The 22031-nt window shown below is 33.5% G+C and overlaps 2 protein-coding genes across 2 annotated transcripts; one reads left to right on the forward strand and one right to left on the reverse strand.

Moving 5' to 3' along the window:
• Positions 1-960: 960 nt before the first annotated feature.
• LOC100374870 (ankyrin repeat and SOCS box protein 12-like) lies at positions 961-13933 on the reverse strand. The gene is made up of 3 exons (XM_002733700.4): positions 13829-13933; positions 2945-3721; positions 961-2572 (listed from the first exon to the last, which is right to left on the reverse strand). The coding sequence occupies exons 2-3, from the start codon at positions 3702-3704 to the stop codon at positions 2439-2441; spliced, it is 894 nt and encodes a 297-aa protein (XP_002733746.1). The 5' UTR covers positions 3705-3721; positions 13829-13933; the 3' UTR covers positions 961-2438.
• A 72-nt stretch (positions 13934-14005) lies between these two features.
• LOC100375023 (solute carrier family 49 member 4 homolog) lies at positions 14006-21805 on the forward strand. The gene is made up of 11 exons (XM_085494812.1): positions 14006-14541; positions 15734-15824; positions 17494-17688; positions 18161-18204; positions 18379-18426; positions 18600-18729; positions 18815-18932; positions 19835-19902; positions 20210-20328; positions 20569-20751; positions 20901-21805. The coding sequence occupies exons 1-11, from the start codon at positions 14181-14183 to the stop codon at positions 21035-21037; spliced, it is 1494 nt and encodes a 497-aa protein (XP_085350938.1). The 5' UTR covers positions 14006-14180; the 3' UTR covers positions 21038-21805.
• Positions 21806-22031: the final 226 nt, after the last annotated feature.

Raw genomic sequence — 22031 nt, forward strand, 5'->3', positions numbered from 1 at the left:
ACAAAAATGGCCACCATTCGGCCATCTTGAATCAGATCATAAAACAAAATGATGTGCATCAAGGTCCTATAATGTCTAATGTATATACAAAGTTTGAACAAAATCCATCTGTAAACAGCCGAGAAATGCTTGATTTAGATGATTTTTAGGACAAAATGGCCGCCATTCGGCCATCTTGAATCAGATCGTAAAACAAAATGATGTGCATCAAGGTCCTATAATGTCTAATGTATATACCAAGTTTGAACAAAATCCATCTGTAAACAGCCAAGAAATGCTTGATTTTGATGATTTTTAGCACAAAAATGGCCGCCATTCGGCCATCTTTAATCAGATCAAGAAACAAATTGACGTGCATATGTATAATATCATTTATGATGTACGTGTCAAGTTTGATTGTGATTTGTCCAGGCATTTCTAAGATACAGGTCTGGACACACGCACAGACGCATGCACGCACGCACGGAGGTCAAAATATAAGTCCCCGTTTTCGAACTACGTCCGAACGGGGACTAAAAATGGTATATTCGCTGGATTTTATTTTCACTGAATCATTCCTTCAGCAAAAATAGAGAACATTAATTTCAATCTTGCAGATTTCCTTCAATCATTTGTCAATTGAATGCCAGGCAACCCTAAACACATTGTGATTGGTCTAGTTGTATTTTATATAAACAAATTCATGAAATGCAAGTATAATTTGTGTTGCAATTAACATACCTATTGTAAGATACATTGTGAATCATTTATACATTTACAGCATCCATGTATAGTGTACAAAATCATGATCAGACCTTAATCTGGGATCACATGATTAAAAAAAATCTCCACATACTGCATTTAACACTATAGAGTCTTTGAAGTCAAACCAACCCCAGGATTTCATTGTCAAGTTACTTTATGGAAAATGCATAGATTCTAGGCTAATGTTAAAATTTTAACGATCAATTACAATTAATATATTTATGAAATAAACTTTTATATACAGCTACTGTAAACCACTTTTAATTTGGAGAGACACAAAACGTGACATAGGAGCACAGAAATACATTGAATACAAGACAGAGAAAATAAACATGCTTGTCTGCGTAACTCAAACCAACACATTATTTATACTAGAAACAGTAAAATTGGCTGAAATAAAGAATTCTTCAGTGATTATCTATAAAACTACATGCAAACCAGTGTACACAAAGCGTTGTAATTTTCAAATGCAGTATCCAAGGTTTCACTATAGAGTCATAAAAACACTGATGCACAAATTGTATCTCAGTTTCTACACCACAAAACATAACCAAGAGTTGTTGAATTCTTATTCTTGTTATTGCTAGCATCAAAAAATAATAAAGCAGTCTTCAATAATTTTGTGTCCACTCTGCTGTCTTAATACAAAATATGATGAAAGTAACAATGTCTTCAAATACAAGAGAATGATTCATTCATTCCAAACAGGATTATAAGACACATATTGAAAACAGGATTATACGGTAGTTAATATGAATTAATATCAGAGTTATTAAAATTGTGCGTTTAATTTGTATTATGAGACCTCATGGCCCTCAAAGTATATCAACCATGGCTGGGGTTAATATTTGTATAATTAGGTTTACCCATACCATTTACTCCACATTTTTATTTATTTATTGGGCGAACCAAAAGACTTCTAGATATCCCACGGTAATCTTCTACTCATTGCAAACGAGATACTGAGATTTGTTTACAAGCACTGAGGATAAGGACAGCTAGCACACTGGACTGACAGCTTTATGTTCTCTCCTACTAGACTTTATATTTCCAATCTGAATGCAGCAAAGAGTCAAACCTACAATCTCTATGATGCTGGACAGCCTTGCTATTATAGTATTGTTTTATGGTCATACTCCAGTACAGGTGATGTAAAATATAAAGAGTGTTGATTAGTAGCGAACACAAACACCAACTATTATGCCACTGTCACATTCCATCCCAATGCAACCCCATACCCATTCTACTCCCAATGTCATCCCTGTGGTTATCAGTGTTGATGATGCTATCACAAAATAGTCACAAATATTTCTGACACTAGGGTATGGGGTGTCATTAATTTAAAATAATTAAAATTCAATCAATGACAAATCAACGCTCAGTGCAAATGTCCTGAAAAATAATTTGACTCTTATTTTGTAATGCAACAATTACATTTTTTTTGTAAATCTGTAGTAACCCTGTAAAATCTGTATTAGAAGTCACATCCCTAATAGATGGCGCACCAATTCTTTATGAATAATTGAGAACAAAAAATTTACCATTTCTCATATGTATAGATGTTTTAATAGAAACTACATCCCCTCTGTGCATTGTAACATTTTGATAGAAGCAGCGACTTCTAATACAGATTTTACCATACCAAGAATTGATTTAGATTGTTGACCAATTACAATTTCTCTGTTCAGTTTGAGTCACCATTCATTATACAACAGATAGTCAATGAGTTTGGTTGGCAGCGGTAATCTATCAATCAAATGAAAACGATTCTTTCCAATGGTATTTCTGATTAGTAATCGGCACTGCGACTGCAATAAACGTGGTGAATCTGAAAACAACAAAAGAATAAATTTTGGTTGAAAAACAAATACCTACATCAATAAAGAATTTACTCTCAAAACAGTACATTTTGGGGTAATATTTATATTTACAAGGCAGTGTGACTATTAAGAGTTATATTTGTTATATTTATACTGGTCACTCCCTGGCGGTAAAATTACAATGTATTCTGTGAGCCAACCTCACAACACATTTCATCTTTTTTGAAACCATTTCTCTAATTCCAACACTAACTCTAAAGCAAATATAATCATAATATATAATATAAGCACTTTGAAAATTGTGATACATTTTTGTTGTATATTTATAATATTTTGAGAGAATTAAAGTGCTACTGAACTACAAACAAGGAATTACTTACAGATAATTTGACGAAGGTACTCAATAAAATCTTTTTCATTGTCACAATAATTGTGAAGTTTTCGTAGATTGTCATCGTTGAGATCCATACAGGCATTGAAATCAACAAGCAATTGTATCCAGACTTTATCTCTCCTACGCACAGCAACGTTAAAGAGGGTTGGGGTTGTTATTGTTGTATGTGGCATGTATTTACGCAGACCAAAGTTTGGATCTGCACCCGTACACAGCAACCATTTAAAGCATTCATAATGATGGTAGGTGAAACTAATATAGAGTGGAGTGCTATTGAAAGAACCCGCTACAATTTGCGATGAGTTAGCGTCAGCACCGTGTGACAGCAGTGATTTGATACATTCTAGAGATCCTCGCATTGCTGCAATGTAAAGCGGAGTGCACAAGTGTGAGCTGTCACCGTTGTAATTTGCCTTTGCTTCAAGTAGTAGTTTGACGCACTCAACTTGGTTGTTTTGTACAGCCATGAATAGTGGAGTCTGCGCTTTCATATCTGGTATATCTACTTTTGCACCGTGCTTTAACAAACACTTCACACATTCTGTATTTCCTTTCGTGGCAGCAAGACGTAACGGCGTACACCCAAGTCGGTTTTTACTATTTATCATTTTCAGAAACTTTTTATCCTGCAGACAGTTCTGTAGTTTCTTAAGATGGCCGATGTATGCTGCTTGGTGAAGTAGAGAGTCTCTGTCATGGATCGGCCATACTGAATATTCATCATCTCCTTCCTTACACTCAGCCATTGTAATTATTACTAATCCTGAAAAAAATATCAAAACAATAAATTTGCTACTTTGCCACAGATAAAACACAATACATGAATGTCACATTCCCCGTCATTTAATTATAAAATACTCATGTTAAAAAAATACATGGAACATCTGCAAACAGTTGAATTAATATGTACTCTATGTGGGTACATTTCATCGTAAAGTGATTTCCCTTAATCCAGTATTGTACTGATAACTGAAAACTTCCATTGACCCATGTCACAAGTGCAACCAAACTATGTCTCATACATGTTCAAGAAACTGCATTCATAAATCTGAGTAAACCTTGATGTACCTTTAATAACAACTTGACTTCTTTGTTAATTCAAGTCTTTGTATATTACCAGGACCTGGGTTTGTTTCAGTATCACCACTATAATTCCCCTCAAAATATAGCCCTGACACCCCTCTACAGTTTCCACAGAGATTGGTAATGGTACGAACCATCTGTCACTGATTCAGATCAAGGGTCACGACATCACTAAAAAACCCTAGCATTACAATCTAAGCTAATTATTTATTCTGAGCATGCTCAGTTGTTCTCTCAGTGGTGTTGGGAGAGGTAATTTTGGATGAAAAACATGAAAAAGATTCACTTAGGATTTCCAGATCTGGAAAAAAATAATTATGTGCAGAGACTTATTCATCAACCTGCCAAGTTTCATCGATATCTGTTGCAGAATTTCTGAGAAAATGTTAGAAATGTCACAGACGGAAACCGGAAATAAAAAACTATTGGCCTGAAGGACTAATAAAAAGATTTGATCTATGTTGAATTTAGGATTATGTCATGTCCATCATATTTTCACTATTGCGGATTACTAAGATAATAGAAAATGGCCAAAATTGGTATTTTTACACTGGTTTCTATAGTGAAATTAATTTTTCATATCTTAACATTTATTACATGTATTATTATTAAATAAATGTGCATACAATTCACATTCACAATTACGTACAATAGGAAGTTCACTTCCCATCATGCACTGCATATACATCATATGTATAACAACATGCTTAGTAAGTAATACAGCATTTCAATTTTGTTCAAATTGTCTTAATTTAGATTTAGGGTAGGACTAGGTAGATGATATACACATACCAAGACAAATTGGATTTATATGTAACACTAGAGTATCACCCATAAATGAAAACCATTGTAATAAAGTAATTTTATCACATGTAAACATATCAGAACATAAAGTATCAGAAACATAAGGCCTCGTAATATTTAGGCAATAACTCTGATTATTAGTAGAGATTAGTTATTAGAGGTGGAAACAACACCAAAATGATCCAAATCGAGAAAACAAAATAAGACATTTGGAGTAAAATATAATTGGCCCTGGAACATGGTTACTAGAAGAATGGTTAGGAAACTCTCTCGCTAATTTTGTTAGGATGCGTGTCTCAATAAACGGAATAAGCATACTGGCGAAGTTGCGGCGATCATAATTTGCATAAAAATATATATTTGCTCAAAGACAATTCCATTTTTGATTGAGGTTTTCTGTGATGTTTTTTTTTTCGTAACAATTTTCCTGATTTACTAGTATGCAGCATTGTAGTACGATGTTTTGGCTTGGATTTTGATGGGAAAATGGCATGATTTTTTTTTTCTAATCAAACAATAGTTCAAAAGATAAACTGAGCATTAAAAAATATTTTAACATTGTTTACAGTGATAACAGCTCATTGTCGAAACGAAGCTTACCCATTCACGCTAGTCACAATAAACATACTCTTGAATAAATTTTAGGCGTCAGGAAAGATTGAAATGTCCGGAAAATGACGCCAAAAAACTTTAAAAACTGCTGAAAAATCGCCCTTTTATTTTTTTTAAAACCCAAACTGCCGTTTAATGGCCCAGGGCGAATTTACGGCAGAATCGGGTAGTAGGAATATGAACGCTGAAATAATAAAAATATATATTCAGATTTAAACTGCACTATGAAACCATACAACTTCCTGTGTCACTTCTAGTAACCATGCCTGGAAGTAGCATTTTTTCATTTGAGATACATCACATAGCAGCAATAATTGTAACAAGCCATAGTTGAAATTACATTCAAATTGTATTCCTCACAGTGACTTGATGCCATCATAAATACCCTACTTTTGAAATCTATATTTGTCAAACAACACCATCAACACTACTACATTGCAACAGGTGCAGTAAATTTGTTGACAGATTCATTCAAGTGAACCATTGCAGACAGCAGACTATTATATTATACTAGTGCAGCTTACTCTGTTTAGAAGAATCATTTTTTCTCTTTATCCAAACTGTCTATATATCAAATGATCTACCATTTGAGTTTGGTTTCACAGTATGAAATAGAATCAAAGCTATTTATACTTTATGGCATAACTTCCAAACAATAAATAATCCATACATAACAGTGTATTGTGCTCTATAAATTTATGGTTTGCTTAAGTATAATGTATTTATTGCAATGGTACACTGGTATAATAACATTTTCCATACTATATCCCCCTGTTTGGTCCTTTCACTCAAACAAAGATTGTGATGTCACCAACCAGTCGCCTCCTAAAAAATGCTTGTTTGATGACCACACAATTTATATTTGTAATAATTGTTTGAAATATGATTAATTTGAATGTTTTTAATATATATTGATAGTTTCAGGCATTCACCAAATGGCGTTTTAATTTTGAAGTATTACATACATGTATAAGGAAAATCACCATTTCTAATTCTCCTAACCTTATTGCTGCTAAGCAACAGATTTGTTTTCTCCACTGAACTTTCATCATACTGGTTGCAGATTTACTGTTGAGATGTGAGGATACCACTGATTGAATTATCCATACAATTTAGCAAATATGTTGCCTTTGTGTTTTTATGATTGTAAATGGTTTCAAAAATAAATTAGTTGGAGTCGGTAAACTGGCCCAAATGTATATTCAAAGAATGGAATTTCATGTAAAAAAAGCAGACTATAAGTGGAACTATTTTGTTGACTGTGCCTGAAGTTGACTTTGCTGCTAATAAAGAGAGTAAGATTTGGAACCTGATTTATGTATTTGAACTAGTAAACAGTCATTCTTCTAGATTTTTGGAAGCTATACGATGCATAAACAGTGTTGAATTAAGGATGGCATATATCAGACAATACAATAAACAGTGTTGAATAGTTTAAGGATGGCATATATCAGACAATACAATAAACAGTGTTGAATAGTTTAAGGATGGCATATATCAAACAATATAATAAACAGTGTTGAATTGCTTAATATATCAGACAATACAATAAACAGTGTTGAATAGTTTAAAGATGGCATATATCAGACAATACAATAAACAGTGTTGAATAGTTTAAGGATGGCATATATCAGACAATACAATAAACAGTGTTGAATAGTTTAAGGATGGCATATATCAGACAATACAATAAACAGTGTTGAATAGTTTAAGGATGGCATATATCAGACAATACAATAAACAGTGTTGAATAGTTTAAGGATGGCATATATCAAACGGCAGAGCTCCAGAAGGAGTACCTACACTTTATGCAAATTTTTTTTAAAATTATGCTAATTTATTCATGACGTAGCAGTTTCTGTGCTCATGAATATTCATTAATTTGTGGGTCATTACATTTTAAAAGGGGCGATATATTATTTTTGGGGGAAGAGTTAGAAAGGGGGATTAGCAATCCTTAGGGGGTCAATACAAAAGAAGGGACTCATTTGGAGAGCAGCCATGCTCCTCATGTCTGTTGTTGCACGTGACCTACAGCTGTCAACTGTGTTCGTTCTTCGACTGTGTTCGTTCTTCGACGACTTCGGCTGGCTTCCACGTGGGGTAGTATTCTTGTGTTCTGTTTTCCTGACTTAAGTTTTTGAATCCGCTGTTTATGATTTTAACGTCTTTCATGTCTTTTGTAGGAGTGTCCAATCCGTGATTCGAACTTGCGATCTTTGAGTTCCCAGCGCACTGTCTTGTCCACTGTACCACGAGTGTCTTCACACAGGAGTTAGGATTTAAGTCCTATTCATAGGACACTGTCTTCACTAGCATTCAAAAATCTAACTAAACATACTGGATTCGAACCAGCGATCGCTCACATTGCTGACATAGTACAAATCAACTGAGCTATGTGGGTAGTCATGCAAATTAAATAATTTGTTGTCATATTTAGCTTTATTGCCAAATGGTGTTTGCGAAAAAAAGATGGGCAGGCAAGGGAATTGAACCCAGGTCCTCCTGGTCACTATGTAGAGAACTGACCCACAAGACCACAATGGATTGACTGGATGTATTTGCATTTGATAAGACTATATAGTGTGTATATATATAGAAATACAACATATTTCTATTATTGAGTTACAATTGTCCAAAAAATTGCCAATTTTGTGTTTTTACTTGTGTAAACTATATGCATGCCATAACCCGTTAGTGTACATCTTGCCAATTGGGTGTTTGCCATTTGCGTTGCCCATACCTGACCCGACCCTAACCCTAATGCCAAGACACGTTCCTGTTAATAATTCCGTTGCCCATACCTGACCCGACCCTTACCCTAATGCCAAGACACGTTCCTGTTTATAATTGCTCAACAATGATACTCTGTTGTGCACTGTCTGCGAGTAAGTTGCATTGATGTCAACTGATTAAACAAGTCGCGTTTAAGTAATTTCCACTATTAACAAGTGGTTAAATTGTGACAATAAATGTGTGGACAAATATTTGAGATTAATTTTGGTGTAGACAACTCTCGTTTAATTATTTTACACCATTACAAGTTGTTAAATTGAGAGAATAAATGTCTCAACAAATATTTAATACTTAGTTTGATGTAAACAACTCACGTTTGATTAATTCCCACAATTACAGGTTGTTAAATTGAAAGAATAAATGTGCGGACAAATATTTTAGACTTATTTTGGTGTAGACAGCTCTCGTTTAATTATTTTACACCATTACAAGTTGTTAAATTGAGAGAATAAATGTGTGGACAAATATTTTAGACTTATTTTGGTGTAGACAGCTCTCGTTTAATTGTTTTACACCATTACAAGTTGTTAAATTGAGAGAATAAGTGTGCAGACAAATATTTTAGACTTATTTTGATGTAGACAGCTCTCGTTTGATTAATTCCCACAATTAAAAGTTGTTAAATTGAGAGAATAAATGTGCGGACAAATATTTTAGACTTATTTTTGTGTAGACATCTCTCGTTTGATTAATTCCCACAATTACATGTTGTTAAATTGAGAGACTAAATGTGCGGACAAATATTTTAGACTTATTTTGGTGTAGACAGCTCTCGTTTAATTATTTTACACCATTACAAGTTGTTAAATTGAGAGAATAAATGTATGGACAAGTATTTGAAACTTATTTTGGTGTAGACAGCTCTCGTTTGATTAATTCCCACAATTACAAGTTCTTAAATTGACAGAATGAATGTATGGACAAATATTGACCATTATATTTGTGAGTAAATACCTGTTGTTTAATTAATTTCCACCTCTACAAGGTTGAGAGAATAAGTGTGCGGACAAATATTTTAGACTTATTTTGGTGTAGACAGCTCTCGTTTGATTAATTCCCACAATTACAAGTTGTTAAATTGAGAGAATAAATGTGCGGACAAATATTTTAGACTTATTTTGGTGTAGACAGCTCTCGTTTAATTATTTTACACCATTACAAGTTGTTAAATTGAGAGAATAAATGTGCGGACAAATATTTTAGACTTATTTTGGTGTAGACAGCTCTCGTTTAATTATTTTACACCATTACAAGTTGTTAAATTGAGAGAATAAATGTGCGGACAAATATTTTAGACTTATTTTGGTGTAGACAACTCTCGTTTAATTATTTTACACCATTACAAGTTGTTAAATTGAGAGAATAAATGTATGGACAAGTATTTGAAACTTATTTTGGTGTAGACAACTCTCATTTGATTAATTCCAACAATTACTAGTTCTTAAATTGACAGAATGAATGTATGGACAAATATTGACCATTATATTTGTGAGTAAATACCTGTTGTTTAATTAATTTCCACCTCTACAAGGTTGAGAGAATAAATGTGTCGACAAATATTTGATACTTATTTAGGTGTAAGAACTCGTGTTTGACCAACTTCCACCATTGCAAGTTGTTAAAATAATGAAATAAATATACTGGTATCATTGGATATTTGATTTAATTGTGAAACTTTCTAACAAAACGTTAACTGCTGGCTTCGAACCCTCAATCAACAATTCCGCAGACACGGTATAAATTCAACAACATCACAGAAGATATTCGTCTGTTGCCTGAATTGTTTTCGTAATATAGGGAACGCCATCGACACTTTAACAAAACTTACCTTGACTTGGGTCTTGTTTATCTCTTGTCACAATCTGGAAACTGTTGAACAAATTGCGCGTCGTCCAGTTTAAGACGTTAGTTATTTTATTATTTATTCATTCAGTTTTGTATGGTGCAGTTTTGTGAGGTTTATTATTTTTTGCGACGTTCTTTGTTTACTTGTTTACGGTTTGAGAGATTTCAGTTTATTTGATTTACGTTTTTACGGTAGCTCTGAGCGGGACTCGAACCCACTGTCTTTTCAAGCTAATTTTGTTTTATTTTGATGGCACGCTTGTGTACCACGCCACGACGTTGGTCGTTAAGTGGTGTTCATTTTTCTAACTACTCTAGTGTTCCGATGAGTTGAACGGAAAAGCCAAAACGATTGCTGGTTTCTGATTGCTTCGGTTCTGGTGAGTGTGTATCTAGTGTGATTCGAACCCATGTCGTTTGTATTGGGCGTTTTTTTATTTCCCATGTTAGCTACGCCGTAATATGCAACCACTTCCCCGTTTTATTGTGATTTTGAGTGTTTAATGATGTCTTCCTCACCCGTCACGCCATGACCCAGTTTCAACCACACGGCCATTTTGCAACACAGTTCGTGACCCTCGGCGTCACCCGACTGACTATATGAGCGTTCTCTTCAACTGTTAAGCTAGGATTTATTACCGTTATTATCATTATATTGTCACGTGATTTGTTTTACCTTATGTGTAATGTCTTAAGTATCTTTATTGTAATTTGTATATACCAATTCGTATATACCGAGGAAACGACCCCGATTGAAGGTCATGTATTTTATGACGTCACCAATTCGTGTGTAGGTACTGCTTCTAGATCTGTGCCTATCAAACAATATAATAAACAGTGTTGAATTGCTTAATATATCAGACAATACAATAAACAGTGTTGAATAGTTTAAGGATGGCATATATCAGACAATACAATAAACAGTGTTGAATAGTTTAAGGATGGCATATATCAGACAATACAATAAACAGTGTTGAATAGTTTAAGGATGGCATATATCAGACAATACAATAAACAGTGTTGAATAGTTTAAGGATGGCATATATCAGACAATACAATAAACAGTGTTGAATAGTTTAAGGATGGCATATATCAGACAATACAATAAACAGTGTTGAATAGTTTAAGGATGGTATATATCAGACAATACAATAAACAGTGTTGAATAGTTTAAGGATGGCATATATCAGACAATACAATAAACAGTGTTGAATAGTTTAAGAATGGCATATATCAGACAATACAATAAACAGTGTTGAATAGTTTAAGGATGGCATATATCAGACAATACAATAAACAGTGTTGAATAGTTTAAGGATGGCATATATCAGACAATACAATAAACAGTGTTGAATAGTTTAAGGATGGTATATATCAGACAATACAATAAACAGTGTTGAATAGTTTAAGGATGGCATATATCAGACAATACAATAAACAGTGTTGAATAGTTTAAGGATGGCATATATCAGACAATACAATAAACAGTGTTGAATAGTTTAAGGATGGTATATATCAGACAATACAATAAACAGTGTTGAATAGTTTAAGGATGGCATATATCAGACAATACAATAAACAGTGTTGAATAGTTTAAGGATGGTATATATCAGACAATACAATAAACAGTGTTGAATAGTTTAAGGATGGCATATATCAGACAATACAATAAACAGTGTTGAATAGTTTAAGGATGGCATATATCAGACAATACTGACCAATTTTAAATATTTCACTCCACATTTGATTTCTGCTGATGCTTTATTATTTTTCATCAATTTTATTGCATTTATGATTCACTTTTTGTTATTGGTTTGTCCAACTCCTCATTATTGTAAATATTGTTTTTTTCATCCAGATTCAGATTTGTATCGCATTTGTTTATGTCACTCAAAACATTTTAGTTTAATAATTTATTCAAATATGTAAACCAATCTAAGGGTCAATTGGGTGATTGTTACTTTTGTATGAAATGTCTCCATTTATTTTACTCAGTATTTTCCAAAAATTTTTTTTATATAGTTTTGACATGTATTTGATACCTTTACGAAGAACCCACCAGTCTTGGTCAAACCAGTTTTTCTTCCTGTTTATTTTAGTATTTATTTTTATTTAGGAGTAATCTTTTTCAAGCTTTTATCTGTCATTGATATTATTAATGACAAAAAGTCATCAACAGCTTTTTCTCAATCTTTCTTATTGTATTTCAGCAAAATAAACTTATTTATATGATATCTGTGCTTTCTGCCATTTTTAATGTAAATAAGAATTGTTTTTTAGAATCACTATCCCAAATATATTTTGGTGGCAAAAGTTCCTAATTGTTATTTTTACCTTTATGCATTTGTCCATTTATGTTTAGTGACACAGATAGTGTTAAAGAACAATGCTCGAATAATTGGGTTAAATTGGTAACTTTAAAATACTGTACAAATTCATAGAGTGACTTTGAGATGATTCCAAAGTCATTGCAGCTACAGTATAACCTCTAGGGGTAGAACAGGTGAGTGACCCCCCCCCCCCCTATATCTGCCACAGCCCATGTACTTTCCAACAAGCTTGAATTGAAGTTTGAGTTCCAATGGCCAAATTCACAATCACGTTTTTCATTTCTGTTCATCTGTCCTACTTCCTATGTGGGCCCTCATAGACAGTTCACTTGCTTTGGATAAACGACACGTTAAATTTGAGCTCCGGTAAATTCTATTTTTTTTTCCCGTAAAATCTTTGCCTGCGAACGCTGAAATTTAGTTAAATAGTAAGCTGACGTCTTCTACATCATGCTAGGGTAGGTGCCAATAACGGCATATCACGGCCAAAACGGCAATCGCCGATTGAATTTGACATGCGTTGCTTTGATTTGTGTTTATAGCTCATATTAAGGGATAGGGGCGGGTTGAACGATATTTTGTTCCCTACTACATTGATTCCATCACATTTACTTACAAGTGTGTTACACATCACCAATTTAGCAGTTACTGTGAAATTCTGGCTATGTGTTTTTCCTGCTTGAGTCGTTTTAAAGTCTTTTTTGTCCCTCACTTTGCTTTGTAATAACGACCAAACTCATCCGAGAACGTCTGACCATATCTAATTAAATATTCACGTCCAGTAATCCCCCAATAAACCCGTCAAGTGTTATCTGTTGACCAAATAGTCGGCAGAAGTCATGGTAACAATAGCATCAAAGGGAGTTCACTCTCCTTTTTTTTAGCTCCATGGGTCAATGACCACCATGGATTCTTAAACAGGCTGGACGCATAAAACTAAAAACCTGGAATGCATACACCAACAAATTCATTTAGAAAACGAAATGAGGGACACACTGTAACAAATAGAAACCTACTTTTAGACTATAAACTAGAGACACAATAACTCCCACACACAATCCTACATACAATCTAGGACAGTCAATGTTATCGGCCACCATTATACAATAAAGAGTATTACGTCACTAAATAGCAAGCCGGAAACCATTTCGAGATTCGATAGATCCATACCAGTGACTATTGCACTGAATTGTTAAACGTCTCCCTCTTAAACTGCTTTCAGAGGTCAAGATTAAGTTCATTTTAAGGTCAGTTGGACACACAGCTGCCACAGCAAATGTGTCGAGGACCGAAGCCTGTGGTCTAGAGAGAAACACAGTCTCAATACATTTTAAATTATAAAATAACATGCAACTTATACTTAATATTTCAAATCATCTATTATTGCAACATCAATATACCTGAATCATTGAGAAGTTGGTGTATTTAGTCAAATACCCGGAGTTCTTCCGATCGCCTCAGATATGTTGCGAATATCGATGTCATACTTTTCTGTTGACTTCCTGTGACCTCATAATTCAACTCTGCACTTTGACCTACCGATCACATGATTACAATCACATGACGTTAGTTGTGCTGTATAAATCGTATGTAAGACATGTACATGTATATTGTGGAGTATATTGTCACTGGAGTATCTTGTACAAACGTCACTGTGCTTATTTAGGAATTACCGAACATGATATAATCGAACATCTCAAGACATCCTTCAAATGACAGTTAACCAGGTCTTATGAAACATAAGCAGAAGGCATGGAATATAATGAAGACGCCGGGTATGATGTAAAGACTGCTTCTGAGCTCGGTTACGCTACTAGCGCAGACGGAAGGGGCGTAAACCACGAAGATAACAACCCACTGCTGACCGATATTGTTCCAAATTCTTTTGATGACCAAGACACGGCGGTATATAAACGGCGTTGGTATATTCTGATCACGTTTTCGTTAACGGCCTTCACACAGTCGGCTGCTTGGAATACGTGGGGACCAATAGCGGATACTGCCAAGTCCGTCTTAGGATGGTCAGCGGCTGACATTGCATTGTTAACAAACTGGGGTCCTATTGGATACATTCCAACTGCGTTATTTTGGGCATGGCTTATGGATGTCAAAGGTAAATGAATTACTTAATTGTTTATTTATTTGTTTGTTTGTTTGAGTTCAAGTTTACCAGCTAATTTAGTATTTTTTTCTGATTCCACGTCGTAAGAAAACAGTGATTCGTTTGAAATATTCTAACAATTCTAACATTTTTTCCATTAAAATAAGGAAGTACAGTGGTTCTGATTATTTGACATTCTAGAATAAAGCAGACAGGTATTTTGATTTTACAAAGACGGGTTTGGAATTAATTCTTGTGCGTTTCACCAAGAAAAGAGGTTTAAACTTGTTTTTAAAATCAGTATTTGATTTAGCAGAACACTCGTATGTTCTACCTAAACCAGCAATGCCCTAAGATTTCCATCCGTGACGTCACTGACAAATCAAGTAACTCGTGCGTATACTCATCGTATCAAAGTTCACTACAAGACACATTTCAATATAATCTATTATTAATATGTTTTTATAAAAAACGTGCTGTTCAGCATTACATTAGTTACACGGAAATGAGGTCAGATAATCATTTTGGGTGTTTACTCTGTGACGTCATACCCAATACACCTATAATGTGTATATTGTGTGGATATTGATATCCAGAATTGGTTCACAGAGCTAAATGAAAGTCCGAAACTTGAAACATACAGATCTTTTAAAGCAATATTTGGTTTTGAAGAATATTTATCCAATATAGACAAAAGCTGTTTACTTGTATGTAGCTTTCGAATTTCAGCCCACAATTTGTATATTTAGACAGGAAGAAGAGAAAATGTACCAAGAATAGATGGATTATGTAAATTCTGTAAGAATCTTGTTGAAGACGAGTTTCATTTCCTACTTTATTATCTACGGTATTAGAATTTAAGAGAGAAATATATTCCACCATACTATTTTAATCACCCAGACTGTACAAAGTTTATACAGTAATTGAAAACCAACAACAAACAAAAACAAAGGAACCTTGCACGCTTTTTACAACACGCATGTTTAAGTACGGGGAGTTGAGAAATAATTATTTTAATTATTATCTATATTGATGATAAATTTTTTATTTTCATTTGTTAAATATACTTTCTAGTGTTCAATAGAATTACTTTATATTTTCACATTTGTACATAAGGCGGGTGGCCAAAGTATCATTTAAAGTCAATGAAGTTAATTAAATTTCAGCTCATACATCAGAGAACCATTTTCGTTTTTATTTGTAGGCATGAGGGTGTCCTCACTGATGGCATCGGCGTTAGTTGCAGCTGGTTTAGCAATACGATGCATACCAGTCCCAATGCATCTCATGAAACTGTAAGCTATTTTAAATACTCAACAATGTCCCACGAATTAAAGTTTGTATTAAAACCAAAATTACTGTGGGTCACCACCTTATGGAATTATAATAGCATTTCCACGGCACAGACGATGTGGCAAATCAGTATACATTCTGTTGTTTATTTAAGACTGATGATTTACTGTAAAACACGTTGAAATTGCTACATTTTTGCATATTTGACTCAATGCATCCATTAACAAAACTTTAATTTAGTGCCAGTTATCTCAGTGTGAAAATCTACGTTCTTTTAAATTAGCGACATCTTGAAATAGCAAAATTATGGATTAGCTAAAATAGTAGACTTGCATACAGTCCCTTGTTCATTTTTTTGTTGTATTTTTCAATGAAATAAAATGTTATGGGAGTGTATAAATGGCGGTAACCTCGATTTTCGCCATTTATACAGTAACACTCCCATAAATTTTTATTTTATTGAAAAAAACAACAAAAAATAAGGGACTGTATTCAAGTCTACTAAAATAGCTAAATAACATGCTAGCTAAAAATACGTGTTCTACAGAATACGTAAACTGAACAAACAAAAGAACAAAACTTGTTGACTGATAAAAAAATGTACAAAACAATGCTACTAGTGGAAAGTCTAGCGAACAATATTGTTCTATGACTCAGTGTCTTCACTAATCTCGAAATAAAACCAATTTCCGCAACTTGAATTTTGAAGCTATAATGTTCCTGGTAACTACCTCCACATATCGCGGTTACTAGAACCGTGCACATATGAAAGAGGGATGAACGGATACGAAACCGTACGAGCGGACGATGGGTTCCCGTCTTGTACCACAGTTCAGTAAGATCTATAGAATAAAATTCATAGACGTTTAATATAGCTTTATTTATATTATATACATGAACACGTGTTCACTTGGTTAGAAACAAACATGACACTAGACAGTACACATTTTAGCAAACCTTTTATTTAAATTAGACACTTCACTTCCTGAAGCACTCGAATGTTCGTAATATTTGCTCAAATTCAAAACGAACATCGTTAAAGTTCGATGTCCATTTTACATTTCAAGTCGACTATGTTAATTTCTGTTTGTAGTATTTGTCAAGTTAGTCGTATTTACTTTTTGGTACTGTTGATCTATTTAAACTTCCGTTTTACTGTAATAAATTAGTCAATTTCATTCTCAACTCAGTGCCGTCCTCACAAATCTAATTCCATAAAGAATAATTCGCACATGAAAAAAATCTGTGAAAAATCAGTCCCAGTGACAACACTAAAAATACGGGAAATTCATCACGGAAACAGAAAAAAAACATTATGTGAAGAAATGTTGCAACATTACATTACAAGTCAATACAGTTTGTTACGTCATCTGGATAATGAATGTGAGCGTCCTCTTTTTTTAGACTAGGTTCGGCAATGTTTCTGCCACGTGACACGTACAGTTAACGTGTTTTCGAATATGTTTTTCTATATTCAGACTTTCTGTCGAAAAATACGTCATAACATGCTTTTTACTTAAATTATGTACTTTGTACAAACTCATTTGACCCGTTTCCATACATTCTACTACATGTAGTATATACGTCAAAAACCCTTTGTAGAACTAACACGAATTCTCAATCTATATACATGTACTTGTGCTTATACATGTCTATTCGTCTTCCTGGTAGGACTATGAACGTCGGTCAATGTTTGTGTGGCATTGCTGGTCCAGTACTAATGGCTGGTCCAACAAGTATATCGGTGACATGGTTTCCACCCAATGAAAGAACCACTGCTACCGCCATTGCATCCATATTTGCATATTTTGGTGTTGCAGCATCATTTTTAATCGGACCAATGATTGTTAAAGATAGAACTACAGGGTAAGTCAAAATAATTTACTTGTAGTCTGTGTGAGATCATCCCCAATGAGAATTCATTTCTCTTTAAACTAATTTATATCTTTTGCGATCACCTTACACCATTTAGTTCATCAACTGTATGTAATGTATCGCCTATGATTCCGCTTATGAATAATAATTACCTCTAATTCAGCAAAAATTGATGAAAATATTCAATTTTGCTTGATGAGTATGAACTAGTTAATTTCCGTTACAATTAAAATTTAGTGTATTAGTGTAATACAACATGAAAATACAGAAAAGAAATTGATATGTTTGCATAACACTTCTTTACAAACTAATTTATTTATTTTCTCAGTGGAATGGGTTTTTGGAGAAAATAATATACTTTCAGTTCAGTGAATCTATCTATTTTAATTATTGTTAGATAATTCGATTGGTGTGTCTGTTGTATTTAAAGTTGACTTTATCAATCTCTTTTATCATATTTTAGGACGAATACTACTATGTCACCAATAAATACTACAGAATTAGAAAGTAAGATTGTTTGTTTTGATTTATTGAAAGAAACTCAGAATATTTGTTGATATTTACAAGACTTTAATAGTGTTGCCCTAGGTTTATTTTAGATGAAATTGTTAAGATGCATTGATACTGTGCATATGATCGAACTAACATCATAGTCATCTTTTTATACATTACATAATTCAGAAATTGACCATACAGAATTGAATGAAATTTGGCATTTAATGTACATAGGTAAGTTGAATTATTGATTTCATCATTGCAATGCCAACGTCTTCACTAGCAGGTCAAATAATCTAGAAGGTCTAGTGTTTCGGATTCCAATTCGATTGTTGGCATTTTTAGGGGCTTATTGAGTGATATACAATCGATAGTATTATCATCATACCTTACTCTTATTTTTACAGAAGGAGGTTGGGCAGCATTGTTATTTTTAATAGCAGTTGTATATTTCCCTGCCAAACCACCACTGCCTCCAAGCAGGTCAGCTTCTATACAAAGAGTTGAATACAAACCTGGAATTTTAAAGTTGGTCAAGTAAGTCTTTTCTAATTGAATGATGCATTTCAGACATTACAATATACTTACAAATCCAATTGATGTAATACTTGTTTTATTGCAGATCAATTCAGTTTTGGTATTTAGGTTTAGCATATGGACTTACAACAGGTGTATATGCTGGCTGGGGTACAGTAGTGGATATCATTCTGAGAAATGTTGGGACTTCGGGTGTTTCCCAGGTGAGCTGAAACGATTGTAGTACTGAATACATATTCGGTTTAAACTTTCCATATTACTAGTTCTTTCTAAATAGTTTAGAATTTTATGAATGTTTTAAACAATTCATATCCTTGAGATATTGATTACAACAAGCACAGTCATAAAACATTTTCGGTACATTTTATTTTCTGTGATTTCTGATATTTTCTTGTGGGCTAGAAAGATAGTTATATACATTAAATTGAACAGTTTCTACAATTGCTGTTGGAGACAAATAATAAAGATCCAATAATTCACTCCCTTTTGTCAACACCACTGCAATAAACAAGAGATAACATCTAAAATAATCAATATATTTCAAAGTCCCAGGGATCACATTATACAATACAATACAATACAATACAAAGCAAATGTACTTGAGTCACCCCTTACCCAAAGATCCACAACTCACCTAGCATATTCAAGTATTATCAACGAGCAATTCCTGATGTGATTACGAACCACAACATGTCATATTTTACAGTCTCAATAGGCACTCGCATGTATGTTAACAAACATATTCCATATGAACACATGCAACAGTTACATATGATGTATGAAGTTTTTGTCTTGCAGACTTCGGTAATTTTGCGCATACATTTGACTAGGATTCTTTAACATGTACAAATCATAATGAGTTTTATATCAAATTTGTCCATGCACCAACGTCAATCACTGTCCAGTTATTGTTTGATAACTCAGGTTGTACTTGGTACTGGTTGATCAATGACAATGCTCTGTTGCAGTTCAAACTATTATAATTATTGCTGCTTGCCCGTTGATAACAATTGCAATGACCGCAAATTAAATAATTCTATTGGATTTATTGTCACAATATAATACAATATATTTGCTTATACATGTATTGCGTTTTTCGCTACAGTCTGAAGCCGCCTGGATTGGGTTTTGGGGAAATATTGCTGGTTCAATTGGAGGTTTATTTATAGCAAGGTGCTTAACTATTTATTATATAAAGTAACAAACATTTTTTTTCGAATCCAATTAACAATATATTATTACCACTGTATTGTACAAGTCTATTATCTGTCTATTGTCTAAAGTACTAAGTGTTTCAACTTTATGTAATTCGTTATTTGGAGAAACATATATGTTAGACCAAGATTCGTTTGACAAATTATATCAATATAGTTCTCGCCAAAAAATACACAAAATGATTTAAACTTGGAATGACATCTGTTATGACAACAAATACACTTTTATGATTTTTGATAATGATGCGTCAATTCTTTGTTTGTAGGGTTGTTGATTGTATAGGTGGTCATATAAAAATTATATTATTGATATCATATGGTTTATCAGGGATAACAATTGGATGGTTTTTGTTTCTACGTTATGATATAATAGCTTTTCACACTGGTAAGTACAACATGTGTACTGCATTGTTCAGACACCTGCTTACGTAAATATTATTATGTCTTACATGCGTAAGTAAGATACACCTAGTCCTACAATATGGATACGTTTATTAACCTTCTTCAAACGCGCTTCAATGGTTTAGGGATAGGGATAGCTTTACATCAACAATAATGTATTAGGGTTGATTACCCTGCACATATGACCAGTGCATTACATAGTATACCAACTTTTTGTTCACAGTTAGCCTCTATGTCTCTTTAATCTCATTGGGATTTTTACTGACTGCCTCGGTACCATTGATTTACGAATTAACAGTGGAAAACTCGTATCCAATAGCAGAGGGAATCACCACAATAGTACTTACATGGTTGAATAATTTCTTCTGTTTACTATTTCTGGTAATCTTGATGATACCGTCAGTAGGTGAGTATTCTGTTAAAATTAATTGACAAATGACTGATGCGGCACAGTGTGTCCTGGTATGTGAACATCGTAGTTACAAGTGCTCCTCTAGCATGCCCCCTGTGTGATACTTACATAGCCCACTAAAAAAATATCATTTTTACTTCCAGGGACTGCATGGATGAATTGGATGTTGTTATCTTCCGTTGTACTTGCAATACCATTATTAATTCTCTTCAGGGAAAAGTACAATCGTATGATAGTCGACAAATTACCACCAAACCAATCGAGCACAATTCAAAGTTGATAAATCATTTGTTCTAGTGTCAATGTATATAATTGAAACTACATAGCTGTATCATTTATCGAGTATCGAATATTTGTTTTGTTGTGTATAATTCTTTTTAAGATGTTTCAGTTATTTTCATTTGAAGTTATCGTGTCACAACTTAATTTATTCCAAACTATCCCCAGACTATTATTAACTGGTAAACAAACATCGTTAGACGACAGTCTTGCAAGTGGTTTAATCAGATCGTATTAATGTCAAACGTAATAAATGGGATCTTATATTGTATTGCCTGGTGGTTGTTCCTCATGTGCAGCATGGTGTGCTCACATTTGTGGAATACGTCTTGGTTGTATTCTTTTATTTATTGTACCATGTGTTGTAATATCACTTTATGAATATTGTTATATATGTTGTTATTTTATTCTACCATATCCACGTAATCATATTACTATAACTGCCTTTCTCTGAAAGTGAAGGCTGTTACATTGATGGAAAATATTTGCATTGCACGGGAATCTTCAAGTCTTATTATTTGTGAATTTGAATAATGACGATAAAATAAAACATAATAACTTATCAATCATCTGCCATTTGACATTGAAACGATACGATCATATAACAATAACATTGCCAGAAAAACTATAGGAATATTTCATTTACTTTAAGAAAGCAGACAATGTAAGTATTTATGTAAAGTACTAGTACGTAGACATTTGCTTTTGTACTACTCTCTGTATCAATTCAATTAATTTAAGTTTTTAGTAAACCAGTTAAAATATGAAAGACTTGAGTGTTTGATTCCATTGAAGATTAATCAATATAAACACTTACTGTTTGGTTCAAAAGTTGTCGACAACATAGATGTAATTCATGTTGTAATTCACTGATATAATGTTAATATTTTTTTCAGTCTCGCCATAGATAGCGGCAATGATCACACACATCGTAACATAATAGTACATCACAATTCATTGACCAGCAACAATTCGAGCTAATTAGAACTAAGTTG

This window comes from Saccoglossus kowalevskii, chromosome 21, assembly GCF_978046115.1.
Source record: "Saccoglossus kowalevskii chromosome 21, keSacKowa6.1, whole genome shotgun sequence".
In the NCBI taxonomy this organism is placed as follows: Eukaryota; Metazoa; Hemichordata; class Enteropneusta; family Harrimaniidae; genus Saccoglossus; species Saccoglossus kowalevskii.